Source organism: Anguilla anguilla, chromosome 3 (assembly GCF_013347855.1).
Source record: "Anguilla anguilla isolate fAngAng1 chromosome 3, fAngAng1.pri, whole genome shotgun sequence".
Taxonomy (NCBI): Eukaryota; Metazoa; Chordata; class Actinopteri; order Anguilliformes; family Anguillidae; genus Anguilla; species Anguilla anguilla.
The window spans coordinates 68,348,445-68,369,553 of record NC_049203.1 but is presented as its reverse complement, the minus strand read 5'-3'; the positions used below and the strand labels follow the sequence as shown (position 1 = coordinate 68,369,553).

Genomic DNA, 21,109 nt, shown 5'->3' with positions numbered 1-21,109 from the left:
CAAAACACAACAAAGTCCCCGGACCCCTGAACAGAGCAAACAGACAGAGGCATTTGTATCTATATGGAAATCTGGTGCACCCACCATGAACAATCTCAAGCAAACTCCCTCTGCAAAGACTCTTTCTGAGAACTGCTCTATATTTGGGATTTGATTTCTTGGGATTATAATGCATCACACAAATCTGGTTTCATAGCAGTTAAAAACCATTCCAAAAAAGCTGCTTCTCCACAGACCTGTCGCGTAGCTTCTGTTCTTAAACTCGCGTAGCTTCTGTTCTTAAACTTAATGCTGCTTGGAAATCACACAGTGGGCCTCATTCACAAAACTTTTCTTTAATAATTCCTACTTTTGTTCTTAAAAATGTTCCTACGAAAAATCAATATGGGATTCACAACACGTGCAGACCTTGGTTTTTGTGCATATCCCAGGTGTGTGTGAGATGATGAATGCTGACAGTTTGTAAATTTTATGCGGAATCCTGTTTGTGTGATTAACATAAGGAAACAACCAGGATCAAATACAAATAAGAAAAAAAAAATTGTGAGTGCCAAAATGTCCCTGGAACTGTTCTTACACACAGTTTACAATCAAATGTGATCGTACACGTTTTGTGAACGAGGCCCAACAAGCTCTTTCTGCTGAAGGCGGATCGATCGCTTTGCTGAAGCACAAACTGTTCTTTTGAAGAATTAGGCCATAACAAACCCAACCCAAACCAAACACACATACAGAAAAAAATGCAATAAAATGTATTATTTTGGGACACGCTCCGGTACCACACTTGTGCCAATGCCAGGTCGATACAAACTGTAGGGAACATCGGTTGAACAGTAATTAGTAATAAACTCGGTGGATTTATTTGAGGGTCCACACATGTAAATGTACTAAATGTAAGGTAAGTGGGAAAATATCCTGCTCAGACTGTATTGCTACATAAGTGATGTGCAATTATAGTGTCATAGGGTTCACTGCAGGTGCTTATTTTCACTCCTTGCATCTCTTCCTCCCTTCTTTTCCTCTCTCCTTAGCTCCACCCAACGGAGGATGCGAGGAAGAGATGCAAGGATGAGGTACGAGGACGGAGGAATCGAGGAAGCGTGCGCCAGGCAAATGGGACGTCCTTGCTCGGTCAAGAGTCAGTTTGGAGCCATGACTCATCAGCCTCTAAGCCCCTCCCTCTGCCCCTCCCCCCCGGAATGTGACTCACCTGTCTCCGGCACCTGGTTGGCGTCCTGGTCCTTCTTGTTGTCGGTGATGTCCTTGTGGGACACCAGGAAGAGCACCACCTCCCCCTTTTCATTCTTGATGGGAACAATGTCCAGCAGACACCAGAACTGGGTACCTGCCACACACACACACGCACACAGACACAGACACAGACACACACACACACACACACACACACACACGCACACAGACACAGACACAGACACACACACACACACACACACAGAATCATAGACAGCTTCACAGACTAATCTCCAAAGAAAATGTCCAATGCACCGACATCCGCTCAAGTCTTTTTCCAAGATTGAAAACAATCACCGCAAATAACACTGAATTCTCAGAGGGGCAGGAGCACCATTTCTGTAAAATTGGAAACACAGAGAAAAAAAACAACAAAAAAAAAAAACAACTGTTCAGGTCTCCACATGCGTGCATCAGTATGCAGAGGGATCACGACAGATCGTTCCCATTAAGCCTGCTACAGGCAGCACACGTTTAACAGCGTTTCTGGGCTGGAATTTCTGCTAGTGCAGGTGTGTCAGTCCGTGAGAGATTGAGGCCGCTCTTTGTGAGCATGTGTTTGCGTGTTTGCGCAGGTATTGTTTCATCCTAAGGGTCATTTCAGTGCATTAAACTACTTTTAATGCATTGTAGTAATTGTACCTCTGGTTTTCCTCCCACAGTCCAAAGACATGCAGGTAGGCTCTGTAAATTGGAGACTCTAAATCGCCCATAGGTATGAGTGTGTGAGTGAATGGTGTGTGTGCCCTGCGATGGATCAGTGACCTGCCCAGGGTGTACTCCTGCCTCTCACCCAATGCATGCTGGGATAGCCTCCAGCACCCCGCCCCCCCCCGCAACCCTGCCCAGGAATAAGCGGCTAGTAATTTTACTCTAAGTCTATGATGGCCTAGTTGATAATGACGCTTTGACAGGTCAAGATTTTAATTACCTTCTTCTGTTCCAGTCTTCGTGTCTTTCAGTTTATGCGTCAATCCCACAAAAGGAACTTTTTAATGTCCAAAAAAAAGAAGAAAAAAAAACGGACATTAAAGGCAATCTCAGTCCTGAGATTACCTCTTAACAAGCCGCTGGCACAGAGAGGCAGAGAGGGGCTCAGAGAGGCTCAGTCAGACCCGGTTCTGAGGAAGGCGCTGTCGAACTGAAGCGACCCGAAGAACAGAGGGAGTGAGAGCGACCCCCCAGCGGTCCCGTGGGGCCCGTTTCAGACGGATCCGTCTCTCTCTGCGAGGCGTCCGCTTCTGAGCCCGCGCCTCAGCCCAAACCCGCGGCTCGCACGCCCGCACGATCTGAGCAGCCCAATCAGAGGCCGCCGCCGCCGCTGCTCTCCCTCTCCACCAATCAGAAGAGGCGGACGATGATGTTTTTGAAAGAGACCGGAGTCTCTCCGGGGTTAACGTGGGAATACGCACGCACTCCGCCTCTGCTGTCAGAGGAGGGAAAGGAGGGCTCCTGCCACACAGACGCGGTGCAATGTGCCGCCATTGTCAGAATGGGCTTAGGCAGAGCACGCTTGATTAAAAACGACGTCTCCGTACATCTTCTCCCTGTCGGGCACGTAACGACAACATAGACTGTCAGAGTTGACACATCGCTGACAATCTCGCGGTTTTCTGGAAGGATGTGAGGTCACACGCATGAGCCACAGATTGTAAACCTGACTCATGTGGTGGAAGGGTTAGCCCTTTGACGATTGACGCTGTTTTTTTTTCAACATTCTAAGTCGGTGTTCTAGAACTCCGTTGCTTTCAGTCACCAGGGGTGATTGTGACATCAGCGTTAGAATGTTCAGCTGAGAACATTCTAATCACATAATTGTGACCTCACACCTTAAAGGGATAAAATGAAAGGTGGCCACACTGGAGCCTCGGCTGCATGCTGTGTAACACCGCAGATTCTCTGTGTCGTCAACATATCCTACGAAAACACCAAACCCGAAAACCAACTCTAAGTGCTTTTTGACATTTTCCTGCCCAATTTTGAATTCAGCCGTGAAGACATTCATTTCAGTCGGGTGCTGAAGTCATTACATACGGCTCAGCAAGACATCATTTCACTTTCAGAAAAGGCACCCTATCATCACAAAAAACACAGTCAGTGTAGTTAAAAAAAATATTATTTTTTTACCAGATTTGGTTCAAAACAGGTCAAACCATTCATTCTGATGGGGACTGTTTTCAGTAAGTCCGTTCTGCGCATTAATACGCATTCGATGCTGTCGTGAACAGGCCAGCCGACAGAAGCCATGACTCACAGGCATTATATATATTTTTATATATATATATATATATATATATATATATACATAGCAGTAGCCAGGCGCTGTGTTTAGGCTGTTTGTGTGACTGAAAAATATGCGCATTAATGCACGCAACAGCGTGAACCAGCATGAAATCCCCGAGCGTGCACATCGCCTTCCATACTGCCAGTCTACCTGGAACGGAACTACTTTTCACAAAAGCAATTAGAGAAAGCAAAAGCAATCGAAAGGCGGCAGCGTCTTCAGACCCAGACATCCAGACCCGGGGCGGGCGGAGACTCCGCCCGGGTGTCCAGCAGCGAGAGCCCCTTCAGTAGCCAGGCTGTGGGCGGGGCTTTAACGAGGGCGACTGATTGGACGCCGCCGGGTGTCTGTACTGCGATGGTGGCCTGACCCGCTCCCTGTCTGATACTGATTACATTGTGTAGGAGTGTGTGAGTGAGTGAGAGAGAGAGAGAGAGAGAGAGAGGAACAGGGAGAAGGAGGGAGGGAGAGAGAAACAGGGAGAGGGGAGAGAGAGAGTGAGAGAAAGAGAGAGGGAGAGGGAGGGAGAGAGAGAGAGAGAGAGAGAGAGAGTGAGAGAAAGAGAGAGGGAGAGAGTGAGAGAAAGAGAGAGGGAGAGGGAGAGAGAAAGAGAGAGGGAGAGGGAGGGGTGAGAAAGAAGATGCCCAACACGCTTCAAGCCAGCCATATAAAGGAGGACTGGCTAGGTGCTCAACAGCCAGGATGGTCAAACTAAAGTAAAAACTCCAGTTTACTCTAGAGAGAGAGGGGTGTGTTGTGTTGTGTTGTATATGCCGTAGATGTGAAAGAGAGTGTAAGAGAGAGAAAGAGAGACTTTGACTTTGATGCCCCTTTATTGAAAACTCACAGTCAATTCAATTTAGTAGACATCAGAGAAAGAGCGCGAGAGAGAGAGAGAGAGAGAGAGAGCGTGAAAAAAGTATGTTTTGAACTGCGGACAAGAAAAACGCCTGCCTTTTGTTGGCGTGGGGGTGGATGGGAGGTGGGGGGATTTGGGGTGGGGGGGGGGCTGTACTTTCCGGCCCCGGCCCCTATTAAACATTCCGGAAAAACGTGTCCCGTACGTCGCCACAGCGCGACGAGACCCAGCGAGGCTCAGGATGCGACCCGCCCTGCGCTGGGTTTTCGGAAACACTCCCCGAGCGCCCCGGAGCGGGACGGACGCCGCCCCGCTGCGTGCAGATGAGCCGGGGAGGAGAGGAGAGGAGAGGAGAGAGCGAACGAGGAGAACCCACCCCCCACGGGGCTGCTGCGGACTCTACTCTATTCTCTTTGAATGCTTCGCCATTCGTGCCTGAACTGCAGAGCCGTCCGAGCGAGCGCGGGAGAGAGAGAGAGAGAGAGAGAGAGGGAGAGAGAGAGAGAGAGAGAGAGAGAGGGAGAGAGAGGGAGAGAGAGAGAGGGAGACAGAGAGAGGGAGAGGGAGAGAGGGAGAGAGAGAGAGAGAGAGAAACCGCGAAAGACCGCGAAAGTCGGAGACCTTCCTCAAACGCGGCTTACCTATTTTAAACCACAATAAATTGTTTTTTCTTTTTCTATACTCATGTACACATGGGTATTTCTCTGCCCGTGTGTACATACATGTCAACGTCTGTTAAGCACTTTCTGACTCGGTCAGAAAAGGCGCTATATAAATCTGAATGACTTGACTTGACTTGACGCTCGATTGGCACCTCTCAGGCGGCTGGGTCCCAACTGGACGAAGCGTCACGGGGGGGGAAGAAAAATTTCATTCCCTTCAGAGACGCAGAGGACGAGTTTAACGAACAGTCATTCCTTATCAGTAGCCGCTAATAATTGGTTATTAAATAATTAACATTTCCTCGCACTTTGGAATTGCTCTTGAATTGAAAGGGGCCTCAAAAAAAAAAAAAAATCACAAAGCAACCCCGCGCTCTGAATCTCTAATGTGATTGAAGCATTAAAAATTGAAATGAGGTTCTCCGCAGAGTTCTGGATCTCTGAGAAAGAAAGGGTCGTGGGAACTTCATGGTGCTTATGCACGCTTATACACGCACACAAGAGGCGGCAGAAAAAAAGTTTCAATATTTTTCACATAATACAAATTGGACTTGGATGACAAAAACACGTCGCAGTGAAAATATTTATTTTTTAATATAATTTATTTTATTCGTTGTTGAATGCCCTCTGCAGTGTACGTTTGAGCGTAGACGGATATGTGGCTCTTGAGATTTAAACCCTGGGACGCATGTCCCCTACAGGGGACACAAATGAATTGCAGGGTTGTTAGGCGGACAAATCGAGAGTAATGGAACTCAAATTAAACACCTGCTTCGGTGCCTCCTGGGTCCCTCCGTGCGATATTTAAAGGAGATTAACCCTGTAACGCTTCCCTCTAATGTGCATTCAGAGAGTTGGGAGTGTATGTTCACGCTTTCTGTAACGCTGGTGAAAAAGACGGCTGAATCCGTGCATTTAGCTCTGCTCTTACTCTGTCTGTCTGATCGTGGAGCACCAACTCTCTTTCTCCACCTCTTCAAGTGCCCCCTCTTCCTTTCCATCATCCCTCTTTCAATCTCCTTTCTGAAATCCTCTCCACTCTCCGTTTATTGCTCCCTCCTTCCTCTCGTTCTCTCTCTCTCCCCCTTTACTCACAACTTGTGTTCAACTGCCAATTTAATGTTCAGCCTTCAGGAGCACACCACACTCAACACATTATAGCCTAGAAAGTGGAGCCAGTTTTTTTTGCAGTGCTGCAGACCTAGAAGATGCCCAAAACTGTGCAGACCTCAGGCCTACCTGCTGTCACCTGCATATGCACACTTACTGCATTACATTACATTACATTACATTACAGGCATTTGGCAGACGCTCTTATCCAGAGCGACATACTACAAAATGTATAACCATAACCAGGAACAAGTATGACGAAAACTCTAGAGAGAAGTACCGGTCCAAGTGCAGGGAACAACCGCATAGTTTAACTTGGACCCTGTAGGTTAATCTGATCAACACAAACAAAAGCAGCAACAAAGCAGTCTATGCAAATAATACAAGCAATAATTAAGTTGGCACGAGTGCAATAACTAAAATAAACTAAGATAAACAGCTTATCTAGCTACAAACCTAAGCTTTCATAGTCAATTAGAGACCACGGGGAGGTACGGAGGGATGGGGAGAGGTGCAGCCTGAAGAGGTGAGTCTCCAGTCGTCGCTTGAAGGTGATCAGGGTCTCAGCTGTTCTGACCTCCACGGGAAGGTCATTGATGCTTACGGTCCGATTCAAACTTCCATCACAAGATTACTGACACTTTCTACCGCTATGGCAGGCTGGGGCTCGCTCACCTCCCTTCTTGTAGAAGACCAGCTCGGTCTTAAACTCCTTGCGCTCGTCCAGCGCCCCCTGGATCTGGGCCGTGTGCCGGTCGCTGGTCTCCGGGCCGTACAGGAAGTGACACGCGCAGCTCTTCTGCATGAGCTCGGCCCGGGCGTAGCCCGTCAGCTCGCAGAAGCCGTCCGAGCAGTACACGATCGGGTAGAGCGACTGCACCTGGGCGTTCCCCAGCACAAAGTTACTGTCTGTCAGGGGGAGAGAGAGAGAGAGAGAGGGGTCAGTACGAGGGTGTGTGAGGGGTGTGTGTGTGTGTGAGAGAGTGTGTGTGTGTGTGTATGTGAGACAGTGTGTGTGTGTGTGTGTATGTGTGAGGGTGTGAGTGTCTCAGTGTGTGCGTGTGTGTATGTGTGAGAGAGAGAGTGTGTGTGTGCGTGTGTGTAGGTGTTTGTGTGTGCGTGCATGTGTGTGTGAGTGAGTGTGTGTGTGTTGGAGGGGCGGGGGGGGGGGGTGTCTGTTCAGACAACAAAGCACAACATGACATTACATTGTTAATTGTCTTATCAAAGACTCTCATCCAGAGCGACTTACATTCGCTCTAATTTTTTATTAGACATAATCCTCTTAGGCAGCTCAAAATTTACTATTTACTCAAACAATCAGGTTAAGCACTTTTCTCTTGGGCACGGAGAAATGTAATCCTGCAACTCTGCGGCTCCAAAGCCCACCGTTGCAAAAAAAAAAAATAGTAAATTACATTTTTGCAACCTGCCGATTTGGAAATCACTGGAGTGGCAGTGGGTGTCATTTACTTCGCCGTAGCACCGGAGAACGAGCAGGGTTCTGAAGTCCACAGCTCGGCCACAGGGGGCTTTCAGAGCAGAAATTAGGACAGGCAGAAGCGCAGACGACCGGGACCTCATACACACACGGGGTCTTGCGGATACACTACACGACCGCGCTAATTAATCACAAAACCGGACGTGAAATCAGCGGAGAGTAGCGGAGAGGGGGGGGAGGACCGAGCATTCATTAAAGATCAGAAGGGCATCTCTGCTTTTCTTTTTCTCCCTCTTTCAGAAGAAATTAAACTTTAAAAAAAGTCTAAACTTTCTCGGTTACGGACCGCTGGGCAGCTGCAGTTACACACCCGCTACTTTGTCGCTAATTAGACAAACGCTTCTGACTACGACGCAAAAAAAAAGAAACGCACACACACACGATCGGTCTTCGTCTTCCTCGGCTCGACGCTCCGGGTCACGCCTCAGGGAACGCCACGGAGCGGGAGGAGCGGGATGAGGGACGGAACCTTCCGGAAGGAGAACCGGCGCATGCTGGCGGCCGTCCCAGATCGACGCCGGGCGCAGACGGCGCAGAACAAGGGCCCGGGGCCATAAGTAGCGGACGGACGCAGAGCAAACTGTTTATTTATCGCTCTTTCTTCTCAATGCACACATATGAGCTGGAGTCCATTCGGTAATCAATTCCTGGTCCCGGGGGCGGGGGGAGGGGGGGAGGTGTGGGGGCGGAGGTGGAGGGGGGGGTTTGTTTAATATTTCATGGGCAGACAGCACTGAATAGGGATGGGGATTGGTGTGTGAGAAAAGAAAAAGAAAATTCTGATTTCTGATCTGCAGCCAAGTAAATTTTTTTTAGGCCCTCAGGTGACATAATTAAGCCAGGCAGGAGGGCAGGAAAGTGAACAGAAAAAAAAGAAGAAAAAAAGAGAAGGAAAAAAAGAGAAGGGAGAAAAGAGGCAGTAACAGAATCTTTGAAGGAGCAGCGCGGTCACGCGCCGTGATTCGGGAGCCTTCCCGCGAATATCGACTCGATCGCTCCGTGAGAAAAAAAAAAGAGAGAGAGAGAGAGAGAGAGAGAGAAACAGGGCGAGGCGTGGAGAGAGGGAGTGAGAAAGAGACAGAGCGAGAAAGCGGAGGAGACAGAGCATCAGGTACGCTTCGTTTGAGCACGTCGCGCGGAGCGGAAGGCAATCAGCGTGGACGAGGGGCCGAGCGAACACGACTTGTGAGAGACGCCTCCGTTTATCACGCAGCCAGCCCGACTCCGGAAAAAACCAAATGCTCAGGATGAAAGGCCAAATGCGCTCTCAGGAGAAACGGGTTCTGCAAGACTCCTTTGTCTCTCCTGTTCCTGGAGATCGTACCACCCTGCGGGTTTTCACTGTAACCCAAACAAAGCCACACCTCGTTCAGCAGCTACAGCAGGGCTGCCCAACCCTGCTCCTGGAGATCTACCGTCCTGTGGGTTTTCACCCAAACCCTAAGAAAGCACAGCTCATTCCACAGGTAGAGATCTCATTGAGCTGCTAAATAATAGAATCAGGTGTGCCAAATTAGGGTTGAAATGAAAATGCACAGGATGGTAGAGCTCCAGGAACATGGTCCAGCAGCCCAGCCGTAGAGGGGCTTTCACACTTTTCCACACCTACCACAGAGGGTTGCATAATGAACCACAACATTTTTGGTTTCACTGAAGCCTCATCCTCCGCCCCCCCCCCCCCTTCTCTAGCGACCGCGTCCGATCCTGTCCCAGCAGCGGCGGCGAACCGCGTCGCAGGAAAACACGCTCAGGTGACGCAGCGGTCGAGCGAAACCGGCGAAGGCCTCTCTCATTTCACACCCTGGCGGACCGATATTCGCCCGTCCTCTCCTCAGCTTCCCTATCACAGGGTGTGTGTGCGTGTGTGTGTGTGTGCGTCTATGTGTGTGTGTGTTAGTGAGTGAGAAATGAGAGAGAGAGAGAAAGAGAATGTGTGTGAGAGAGAGAGAGACAGAGGGAGAGAGAGAAAGAGAATGTGTGTGTGAGAGAGAGAGAGAGAGAGAGAGAGAGAGAATGTGTGTGAGAGAGAGAGAGAGAGACAGAGGGAGAGAGAGAATGTGTGTGAGAGAGAGAGCAATACAGTGTCTTCATTTCTGGTCATAGTGCCCCCCACCCCAGATGAGTTTCCAGTAATCACAGGCCCACGCACTTCCTGCCGGGCCCTCTGGTCTCTCACCGTTCCGCCGCCGGTCCAGAAATGCATCACGGCTAACGCGACCCCGCCGACAGCACCTATGAGCTGAGCTGCTGGGCAGCGAGACGCAGAGGGGCTGATTACCCCCAATCACGCGCTTCAGAGCTGCATTAGCGACCGGTCGCTACAATCAGACCGGCGCTGCCGCTGGTGGAAAAAGCACCCGATGCAAAACAACGCTGACGACAGACAGAGGATCAGAAAAGACCGGGTCAAAACCTAGCATACGGCTGGACCTGGACCACACGTGATCCGGCCGACCAATGGTGTGACTTCACCACTCAGTCACTCAGTCAGTCACAGACATTTGCGTTTGTAGATCTGGCCCCGCTGTTGCGGTCCGGCCAAAAAAGAAAGAGCGTTTTTAAAAATTTTATCGGCCTTTTCGTAAGACGCTCTCTCATTGGTATTCTGCGTTTGTGTGCCGGGGCGATGTCTCGTTGAGCTGCTAAATTGAGCACCCAACCGCTGAATTTTCTTTTTTCTTTAAATTTTCTTTTTTAAATAAAACGTTGTGAACCTGCGGGCGCGAGGGAATCGGGTGCTCAGACATGCAGCGCTTCCTGTGCACAGGAGATCTTTCTGCACGTTAGACTTTCCCTAAGTACTAAGCCCAAAAAGAGCCCAAATTCCTGAGAGCGGACGCTTCAGACCTCGGCGTTAGACCTCGGCTGCTGCCCCGACTGAGATCGTCCCGTTCCTCCTCCGGGCTGTGCTAACTGCGGAGGTGCACCTGGACACCTGGATCTGGGTGAAACCGGAGCTGGAAAGCCCAAAAGCCTGGAAGTAAAAGCACTCCCCGGTAATTCGCTCCAATCACCTGGTTTTGCTAATTAGCACAATTCTTCAGCCAGGAGGTTTTTTTTTTTTACTTCATTAACCTTTATTTATATAGAGAAGTCTGCCTCAACTAAACTCAACGCCCCGTTAATGTCTGCTGCCCCACCCCCCACCCCCCTACAGGAGCCTAACCTGTCAGTGGACTGTGGGGGGGCAACCTGGACTACCTGGAGGAAACTCACATGTAACGTGTAAACTCCACACAGAAAGGCCCAGGCTGGGATCCGAACCCGGGACCGACAGCGCTAACCACCGTACCACCGCGGCACCCACATATTAGCGAAATCACCTTGCTGAGTTTCTAACCGGAAGAGACGCACGGCAGGACTTATTTTTTCAAACTCTGCATGAAATTATAAGCTGATTGATTATACCCTTCCACTGCAGATAAACGGTGTGGACCGTGTGGAATGGAGGACCACCGTGTTTGAGTTCTGCGCTGACACACTTCAGGTTTTTTTCCATGCTACACACCGAATTCATTAAAAAGAGATTACCACGGGTCACTCTAACCCTCTCCCAAGTGCCTCAACATATATGCCTATGAGTCATCTCAAATATGGGGTATTTCTATTAAAAATTAAGACCTAAAATGAAATTAGGATGAAAAACAAACTAAGTACTATCAATTCAACAAAGGAAATACTAGAAAATCTGATTGAAGTGATTTATTTTTAAAAAATTATTTCACTGAAAAGAAACAGTAACGAAACACACAAGACCATACACCCCTTAAGTGAAATAATTTAGGCATTCAAATCAAAGGTTAACCCTTTCCCTCACTCCTGAACGCGACCCCAAACGTGCCGACACCCCAACGCTAATAATTTTGCTAACCCTAATCCTAAACCCAAACCCTGATTCTAAGCCCAAGCCTAACTATAGGTTTAGGAATAATTACAAATCTGGGATTTTTTTTTTTTTTTTTTGCAAAATAGAGAACCATAGAACACAAAGGGTGTGTTACAACAACACACATCTGCATGAATACTCATCAGTTAAATAATTTTAACGTTTTTTGTTTAGAAAATAATTCCAAAGAGATCAAAATACTTTATTCGGTTTTAGCATTTTTTGACATTACCGAGAATTCGACATTGTATTGTAGAGGGAATGTGACCTGGGGGAATGGGGATCTCTATAAAAAATTTGACATTATAGAGAGAACTTTGCAGCATAGCGAAGGAAAACATAATTAATAATTAATGTGGGGTGGAACCTTTCTGAAAGCACTGTACTCTAAAGGTGGGAATAAAGGCGATGGTGAGTGACCTTTCGGAGATTAATATGCACGTATACCAGAAGGAGTGATACGCAGGTTATTGAAGAGTAGCTAATGCAATTGCGAAATGTTCCGGCTGACTCCAAATTAAATTTATATATGAAATTATACATGAATGAGTCATGGCATTCCATTAATTTACAGCGTTTGAGCAAGATTTTCCTTCATCTTTTAATGAAAGGAAAACTTTCAAACATATATTTTCAGTATCACTCACCCGTACACAGTTGACTGATCTACGTCACTCCCCAGACTTTTTGATTTGATCTTTCCACAGGGTACGGACTGGAAAACCATTTCACAAAAGTGACCGACGCACACTGCACCATATATCAGAGCAGACAACTCACACAGCCCAAGCTACCCTGCACTGCCACAGAAGAAAGTGTGTAACAAATACAGAGTACAAGATTCTTACTTACTTCAAGGTACTTCCATTACACTACTGTACACTATGGGCATTCAGAGTGACTTACACAGCTTTTTTCATTTTAAAAAATATAGTTTCCATTCATACAGCTGGATATACACCGCAGGTTAAGCACCATTCTCAATGGTACAATTGAACCTGTGACCTGCCCATTATACTACACTGCCGTCTGCTAAGTACCTTGCTACAGTGCCCTGCCAGGGATTCAAACCTGCAACCTGTTAGGTAATAAGTGTACTTCCAGTGTCACACATACATTCTCCCTGTACAAATACAACCTTACCCTGTCCATTTGGTAGGGTGTGAATACTATAATACACTTTCACTGCTGTGTAGTGATCAGTCAAACAATTTACCTTATTATAAGATTATATATGCTTACTATATTGATCTGCTCTGTACTGTGGTATCATGTTGAGCAACCTCTGCTAATGTACGGCAAAAATGTGTTTGCAGTAACGTGTGAAACGTGCTTCGAGCTCTATTAAGCATTCATAACAGGACTGCATTCCGAAGCGTTGCCTTGACGCCAACACGATAATTACCAGCTTTCTAAATTCCGCACTCACATGCAAATACCGTGTGGTGAGCACACAGAAGATCCGAAGTGACACATCAGCTCCGTATTCAAATTACAGTTTATCATTTAATAAGACTTTTTCTGCCGGTCTGATTTGAATTACACGTATCCATGGGTAACATTATTACCATGTCGTTTGGAAAACAGTACTGTATATGAGAAAAGTGCATTTAATGCAGTGCAGGCCTTAAATATTTTATGCCCCGTGATTTATACACGTTATGAATTGTAAATGAAATCTTTAGGGGAAAAAAAGGATGTTTCATTTCTGATTTCTGTGCGGGGGGGGGGGGGGGGGGGGGGGGGATGGGGGGGGGGGGGGGCGTGGAGAGGGGGGGGGGGGCCGTATGCTTTCAGCTCCCCGTTCTGAGAAAAGCGGATATTTGCTGATTTATTTGCTCTCGGCTGTAATGAACAGGGCCATTTGTACTTCCGTTTTTTTTGTAGTCGGCAAACAGCCGGCATTTTCTGTCCGATGGCGAGGGGCATTAGAGGGCCAGTGCTTCCAATCTGGCCTTTAATGGGCCAGTGTAGGGGCCAGTGTAGGGGCCAGTGTAGGGGCCAGTGTAGGGGCCAGTGTATGGGCCAGTGTAGGGCCCAGTGTAGGGGCCCAGTGTAGGGCCCAGTGTAGGGGCCAGTGTATGGGCCCAGTGTAGGGCCCAGTGTAGGGGTCAGTGTAGGGGCCCAGTGTAGGGGCCAGTGTAGGGGCCAGTGTAGGGCCCAGAGTAGGGGCCCAGTGTAGGGGCCCAGTGTAGGGGCCAGTGTATGGGCCAGTGTAGGGGCCAGTGTAGGGCCAGTGTAGGGGCCAGTGTAGGGGCCCAGTGTATGGGCCAGTGTATGGGCCCAGTGTATGGGCCAGTGTATGGGCCCAGTGTATGGGCCAGTGTATGGGCCCAGTGTAGGGGCCAGTGTAGGGGCCCAGTGTAGGGGCCAGTGTAGGGGCCCAGTGTAGGGCCCAGTGTAGGGCCCAGTGTAGGGCCCAGTGTAGGGGCCAGTGTATGGGCCAGTGTAGGGGCCAGTGTAGGGGCCCAGTGTAGGGGCCAGTGTATGGGCCAGTGTATGGGCCCAGTGTAGGGGCCAGTGTAGGGGCCCAGTGTAGGGGCCAGTGTAGGGCCCAGTGTATGGGCCAGTGTATGGGGCCAGTGTAGGGGCCCAGTGTAGGGGCCCAGTGTAGGGGCCAGTGTAGGGGCCCAGTGTAGGGCCCAGTGTAGGGCCCAGTGTAGGGCCCAGTGTAGGGGCCAGTGTATGGGCCAGTGTAGGGGCCAGTGTAGGGGCCAGTGTAGGGGCCAGTGTAGGGGCCAGTGTAGGAGCCAGTGTAGGGGCCAGTGTAGGGGCCAGTCTATGGGCCCAGTGTATGGGCCAGTGTAGGGGCCCAGTGTAGGGCCCAGTGTATGGGCCAGTGTAGGGCCCAGTGTAGGGCCCAGTGTAGGGGCCCAGTGTAGGGCCCAGTGTAGGGCCCAGTGTATGGGCCAGTGTAGGGCCCAGTGTAGGGCCCAGTGTAGGGGCCCAGTGTAGGGGCCAGTGTAGGGGCCCAGTGTAGGGCCCAGTGTATGGGCCAGTGTAGGGGCCCAGTGTAGGGGCCCAGTGTATGGGCCAGTGTAGGGGCCCAGTGTAGGGGCCCAGTGTATGGGCCAGTGTAGGGGCCCAGTGTAGGGGCCAGTGTAGGGGCCCAGTGTAGGGCCCAGTGTATGGGCCAGTGTAGGGGCCCAGTGTAGGGGCCCAGTGTATGGGCCAGTGTAGGGGCCCAGTGTAGGGGCCAGTGTATGGCCCAGTGTAGGGGCCAGTGTAGGGGCCCAGTGTAGGGCCCAGTGTAGGGCCCAGTGTAGGGGCCAGTGTAGGGGCCAGTGTAGGGGCCAGTGTAGGGGCCCAGTGTAGGGGCCAGTGTAGGGGCCAGTGTAGGGGCCAGTGTAGGGGCCCAGTGTAGGGGCCCAGTGTAGGGGCCAGTGTAGGGGCCCAGTGTATGGGCCAGTGTAGGGGCCAGTGTAGGGGCCAGTGTAGGGGCCAGTGTAGGGGCCCAGTGTAGGGGCCAGTGTAGGGGCCAGTGTAGGGGCCAGTGTAGGGGCCCAGTGTAGGGGCCAGTGTATGGGCCAGTGTAGGGGCCAGTGTAGGGGCCAGTGTAGGGGCCAGTGTAGGGGCCCAGTGTAGGGGCCCAGTGTAGGGGCCAGTGTATGGGCCAGTGTAGGGCCCAGTGTAGGGCCCAGTGTATGGCCCAGTGTAGGGGCCAGTGTATGGGCCAGTGTATGGGCCCAGTGTAGGGGCCAGTGTAGGGGCCAGTGTAGGGGCCCAGTGTAGGGGCCCAGTGTAGGGGCCAGTGTATGGGCCAGTGTAGGGCCCAGTGTAGGGCCCAGTGTATGGCCCAGTGTAGGGGCCAGTGTATGGGCCAGTGTATGGGCCCAGTGTAGGGGCCAGTGTAGGGGCCAGTGTATGTTGGCCTGTGTGGGGAAAAAGCTCGCTTTCTGCCTGAGATGCTATGAAACAGGACGTCTGGTGCTTTTTGTTCCGATTGTAAGGTCCCCATTCCCGCAGTCTCTTCCCTCGCCCTGTGTGTCTCACAGCGTTGCTTACGGATTTCAAAGGTTATCAGAAACGGTTCTCTGGGAAATAAATAAGTAAACAAAAAAAGGTTTTTGCGAACCCAGGGAGCGTGTGGGCTGTGACACGCTAAGCACCGCAGCACCCGGGGACCGGGGCGTTTCGTGAGCTCGGTGCATCCAGCCAAAACATTTACGATTTGAAAAAAAAATGAAAGATTTAAAATCACATGAGTAAGTGCAAGTATTGACCGTTTTTCCAGAAATCAACAATAAGTGCCCTTTTCATGAGCTCCGCACAAAACAGTCAGAGAAGAAAGCCAGGAATGTTTGCTGTCGGATAAAAGCAAACAGGCGACACTGAAGGGTAGAGAATCTGTCAAAGGCTTTCTAAGCTATGCAAGTAAATATTTTTCTCCTGCAAACACAGAGGTATTCTGAGAACAGTTTCCACTCATGCAGAGCTGTCCCTCCCGCTGGGAAGATCAGGCACTGCACCCAGGACCCCGCCTTCTCGCCCAGGGCCCCGCCTCCTGGCCCAGGGCCCCGCCTTCTCACCTAGAGCCCCCCCCCCCTCCCCAAGTAATTTTTTGCCTAGGGGCCCCAAAAGTCTTGGGACGGGACAACAGCGTCGCCAGAACGTTGTCAAACGGGCCTGCAACGCGAACGGATGTTTGAGCAGTTCATCAGCAAAGCTGGAACACAGGAACCAGTGTGAGTTAATGAGGCACATGAGCGCGGGGGCGAGGGGTGGGGGGTGGGGGGACGGCGGGGGGGTTAGCATGTTCAATTAGCATGTAATAGGCGTGTTCAGAGAGAAGAGAAGCACAAAAAGCGCCATGAAGACATCAACAGGAAGAAGCTCAATGAAGCAATTTTATACACAACCTGGGTGCTGTTGCTAAGTGCAGGCCATTCATGCACCAGGCAGCGTTTCATTGTCTCGATCAGCCTGACTGAAAAAGCTCATTTAGAGCTTGTTTCTCTGTGTGGAGGAAATGGTGTGTGTGTGTGTGCGCATGTGTGCGTGTGTGTGTGTGTGTGTGTGTGTGTGGGCGTGGGCGTGTGCTTGGGTGTGTGTGTGTTGGTGAGTGTGTGTGTGTGTACAGCTGTGTAATACATTATCACAATGCAGACCGCTCCCAGTGAGTAGGCAAACCCTCTCCTTTGATGCCATACATATTCTGGGCAGTCTCTCCAAGCCCAGTTCTGTTTGCGCAGAACTGCTAGTTCATCTGTCAGATTTTGATATGGCAGACGGGGGGGAGTTTCTGGCGGGTGAGGGTGGAGGGGGGGAATGGAGGTTTGGGACTTCTCTCTGTTATATTGCTGCAGGCAATCTGGACCTTGATGAATAAAACACACTCGCTCAACACTACGTGCGCATGAATGATGGATAACGCCCCCCCCCCACCCCCCCGCAGAGTTTGAAAAGGTGGGTTCGAGTTCAGACAGTTTCTACCTCATGGCCGGCTTCGTATCCCACATCCATCTCTATGACACGGGTCTTAGCGCTTCTGACACCTAGCATGTCCACTGTCACCCCCTGGCCTGTTCTTTCCCCACAATTCCTGTAACACAGCTGCCTTAGGCTCCTCTGTGCGCTAGATTCACACACATTTCTACAAATACACGCACACACACACACACACACACACTTCTACAAGCACACACACATACACACACACACGCACACTTCTACAAACACACACACATGCACACACACACACACACATGCACACACGCACAAACACACACACATGCACACACACACACACATACACACACACACGCACACTTCTACAAACACACACACATGCACACACACACACACACACACACACACGCACAAACACACACACATGCACACACACATGCACACACGCACAAACACACACACACACACACACTCCATGTTTACTCCAGGACACATGACTCCCTGCTCAGGGCTGGCTTTGGTCGAGGGGTGTGCAGGGCAGGGCAGGCACCTCACAAGGGGTGCGTGTAATTAATAAATCAGGCTGCCTTTACTAACGAGGGCTGCAGACCCACAGGGCCAGCGCCAGGCAACCGCAGGCTATGATATACAAGCCCTGGGGTGACAGGCTGAAAGCGCCTGCACTGGTCCACTGATTCCACCCTGCTTCTGGTCAGCAGCCAGACCTGCACCATCGTCAGGCTCCTAATGGATTCTGCTCTCCGAGCAGCCAGTGAGTAGCAAAAAATAAAAAAATAACAATAAATAAAAACTCCTTACAAACTCCCCCCCCCCCCACCCCCCCAAAAAAACCTCCGCTCCTTAAAATAAACAAAAACCTGCAGTGCAGTTTTCTTTCTTCAAAATTCTAAAAGTCAGCGTTCTAGAACTCTGAACTGCTTTCAGTCACCAGTAGTGACTGTGACATTAGCATCAGAATGTTCGGTTGGTCAACATTCCAATCGCATACTTGTGATGTCGCACCCTAAAGGGTTAAATTCCCCTAGCCATCACCGATGCTCGGACAGGAAAGAGAGGTGGTGGGGTGGGGGGGTTCTGGGGTGGAGAGAGGAGGTGGGGTGGGGGGATGGGGGGGTCCAGCTCTGGCACAGGGGCTGTTTTGACCTTGAAGCACAGGCGGCAGAGAGACTTTAAATTGGAACTGCTTCCCACGGGACACACTCAGGGCAAGGACAGGGGGGCGCCGGACTTCATCAGTTCAACAGCACCTAGGCCACCCCCTCACCCCCCCGGCACTTCTGCGGAGAGCAGATCCTGGGAAACCTGTGTTTAGGGAAGGAGGGGGGGAGCAACTCAAGACACCTGTAAAGACTGATGAGTCTCATTACCCTAACAACAAAATAAGTGGCTCTAAAAAGCACCCAATGATTGATTATTGGAATGAGCTTATATCGCCTAACTCTCACGAGTGTAACCTGAAAAACCAGCAAAATCATTCTTGCAGCGGCAACCTTCAGCCTGTATGTAAGAGTGCGATATCATTGGTTAATAGACAGAGACAGATGCTTCACTATGCAGAGATGAATGTTTCTGAAGGACCAGCCGGGCAGTGCTGTAGCACAGCATATTGATCGCGGAAGAGGGCCTGTGGAATAGATTGTTTGGAAGTTTTATTCCCAGGGACCTGAGAAAGGTACTTAAGAACTGCTTCAGTCAATATCGAGCCGTAAGAAAGGACTGTGTCTTAAAGAGCGATTCATTATGGGCTAAAAGCATTCGCAGACCTCGACCAACGAGTTAGCACCAGTTACAGCAGCGCGTGTGTTCAGTACATCACTACATTCGGCGTTCAGAAACAGCTGGTATTTCCCTCGCAAGAAAAATGGCAGTTGGAGGAAGAGCTCAGTCAGTTATGCCTCATATCAGAGCTGATGTAAAGCAGGTCTTTAGGGCTGTATGCCTCTTGTGCTTGTGTGTCTGTTCCTCTTAGTTTGGAGCGGTGTCTAATTCTGTTTTTTGACTTTAACTTCGAGCTGGGATGCTCGCTTGCGAGATAAGAGCTTATCGCAGTTTGTGGAATTCCGTCGGCACCATTCTCTACCTTCCAGACACTTCTGAACTAAAATGAAAACATAAAGCGACTGTATTCGGTCGTAGCTGCAGGCATCAGTTTGCTGCTTCCCAAAACGGTGCTCGGAAAACTGGAGACTTCAGTGTTGGTACACCTCGCAGAAACCCATCAGCCGCAAGCGCACGCACATGTACACGCATACACACACACACGTACGTACACGCACACACACACACACACACACACACGTACGTACACGCACACACACACACACACACACACACGTACACACAAACACATGCACGCGCGCACACACACACACAGACACTCACACACACATGTACACGCATACACACACACACGTACGTACACGCACACACACACACACGCACACACACTCACACGCACATGTATATACACACACACGCACACACACACACACACACAAACGCACACACACAGACCCACACAAGCACACAGACACTCACACACACATGTACACGCACACACACACACACACACATACACATAAAAGCAAGAGGGCTGCATGAGGCAATATCTGTATCCTTCCTGTGCAATGAATTCAGACAAAGCAGGAAGGGTGATACATGAAGGAAATCTCAGGTGGATTCCGTACGGGCGGTACAGGTTGTGTGCAAATTGCTCTTCTAGCATTGGCTCATCAGAAGCGATTTCACATCTGCAGTGTTTTTCTTGATCCTGCTACACGGAATATGCGCAGGGTTCTGAATCAGGAGAGAACAGGAGAGGAGAGGAGAGGAGAGTCAGTCAGAACAAGTCTGAGAAAAAGAGAGAGAGAGCGAGGGAGAGACAGAGAAAGAGAGAGAGAGAGAGAGCATGCGAGAGATTTTTGATTTTCAAAACCCCTTTTATTGGGAAATTGCTCAAACACAGAAATAGCAGAACTTAAAGAAAAAAACAGACCGAACAACAACAAAAAAAAAAACAAACCCAAACAACCGCCACAGGCAAAGACAGCGAGACAAAGAATACAGACACAGACAGAGAGAGGGAGAGAGACAGAGAGAGTGAGAGAAAGAGAGAGAGAACAGCCGTATGTGGTGTGATATTGGGTGTGCCTGTGCGAAACCCTGTGGTGGTGAAAAGCAATGTGCAAGAAAAGAATGATGGACAACCGACTTTAAAAAAACCCCCCAAAAAAACAAAAACAAACTAGCCAGGGACGTTAATGTGTGAGATTTTTTTTTATGCCTGACTACTGTTTCTAAAAAAAGAAAGTAAAAATAAATAAATAAATAAAAAAACCACGAAGTTGGACAGCACGCAATTTATTAGCTGAGAAGTGGTGGGCTGTGTGGCAGTTTGGCAGACTAATTACCGACGCCCAGCCAACCTGCTCCCCCCTCCCCTCCACCCCCCCCCCCCCCCCCCCCCCCCCCCCCCGTAAACACCAAACACTGCTGGTCATGTGATCCCCTCGAAGGACCCGACCACGTCCGGGGGGGCGGCCCCCAAGGAAGCACTGATTACAGGGTGCGCGAGGAGAGAGGGAGGACGGAGGAGAGGGAAGAGAGGGAAGAGAGCTCTACCGAGGCGAGGCTAAGAAAGGAGATTCAGACGAGAAGCGGTCCGAGTTAATCCGGAGGAAGGGGCGCGTTGAGACACCGGATCTGCTGTTGCTCTTCGTCCGTTTCAATATCTCTCAACGTGACGACGTGGCTTTTATTAGTTCTGTGTTCCGCCCGCCGCGCTCTGACAATACAAACGTAATATATTTTCATGCTAAAGAAACAAAGTGAATTGAATTGAAAATTGAGAGATAACAAGAAAGAGAGAGAGAGCGAGAGAATGTGAGAGAGACTTTTTTTGACTTTCAAAATCTCACTTATTGTACAGAACAAAAGAAAGAAAATAAAACTGTCATATTTACATATTATAGCAATAGTAAAACATCCACTCGCAGAGAAAGGAAATAAAATAATATATAATATAAACTCACAAGAAGAAAAACAGTATGCATTGCAAAAAAAAAAAACGGAATGTTTTTTTTTTTTTTTTTGCAATGTGTTTGTGAGAGAGAGAGATAGAGAGAGA

General features: G+C 49.7%; 1 protein-coding gene across 1 annotated transcript in view; it reads right to left on the bottom strand.

Moving 5' to 3' along the window:
- kcnh3 (potassium voltage-gated channel, subfamily H (eag-related), member 3) overlaps positions 1 to 21,109 on the bottom strand; it is a 134,807-nt gene that overhangs the window by 51,085 nt on the left and 62,613 nt on the right. The window contains exons 3-4 of the mRNA XM_035408629.1: positions 6,842 to 7,075; positions 1,211 to 1,345 (exon numbers count right to left, since the gene is read on the bottom strand). Of these exons, the coding sequence (XP_035264520.1) occupies positions 1,211 to 1,345; positions 6,842 to 7,075 (369 nt within the window). The remainder of the gene's footprint in view (positions 1 to 1,210; positions 1,346 to 6,841; positions 7,076 to 21,109) is intronic.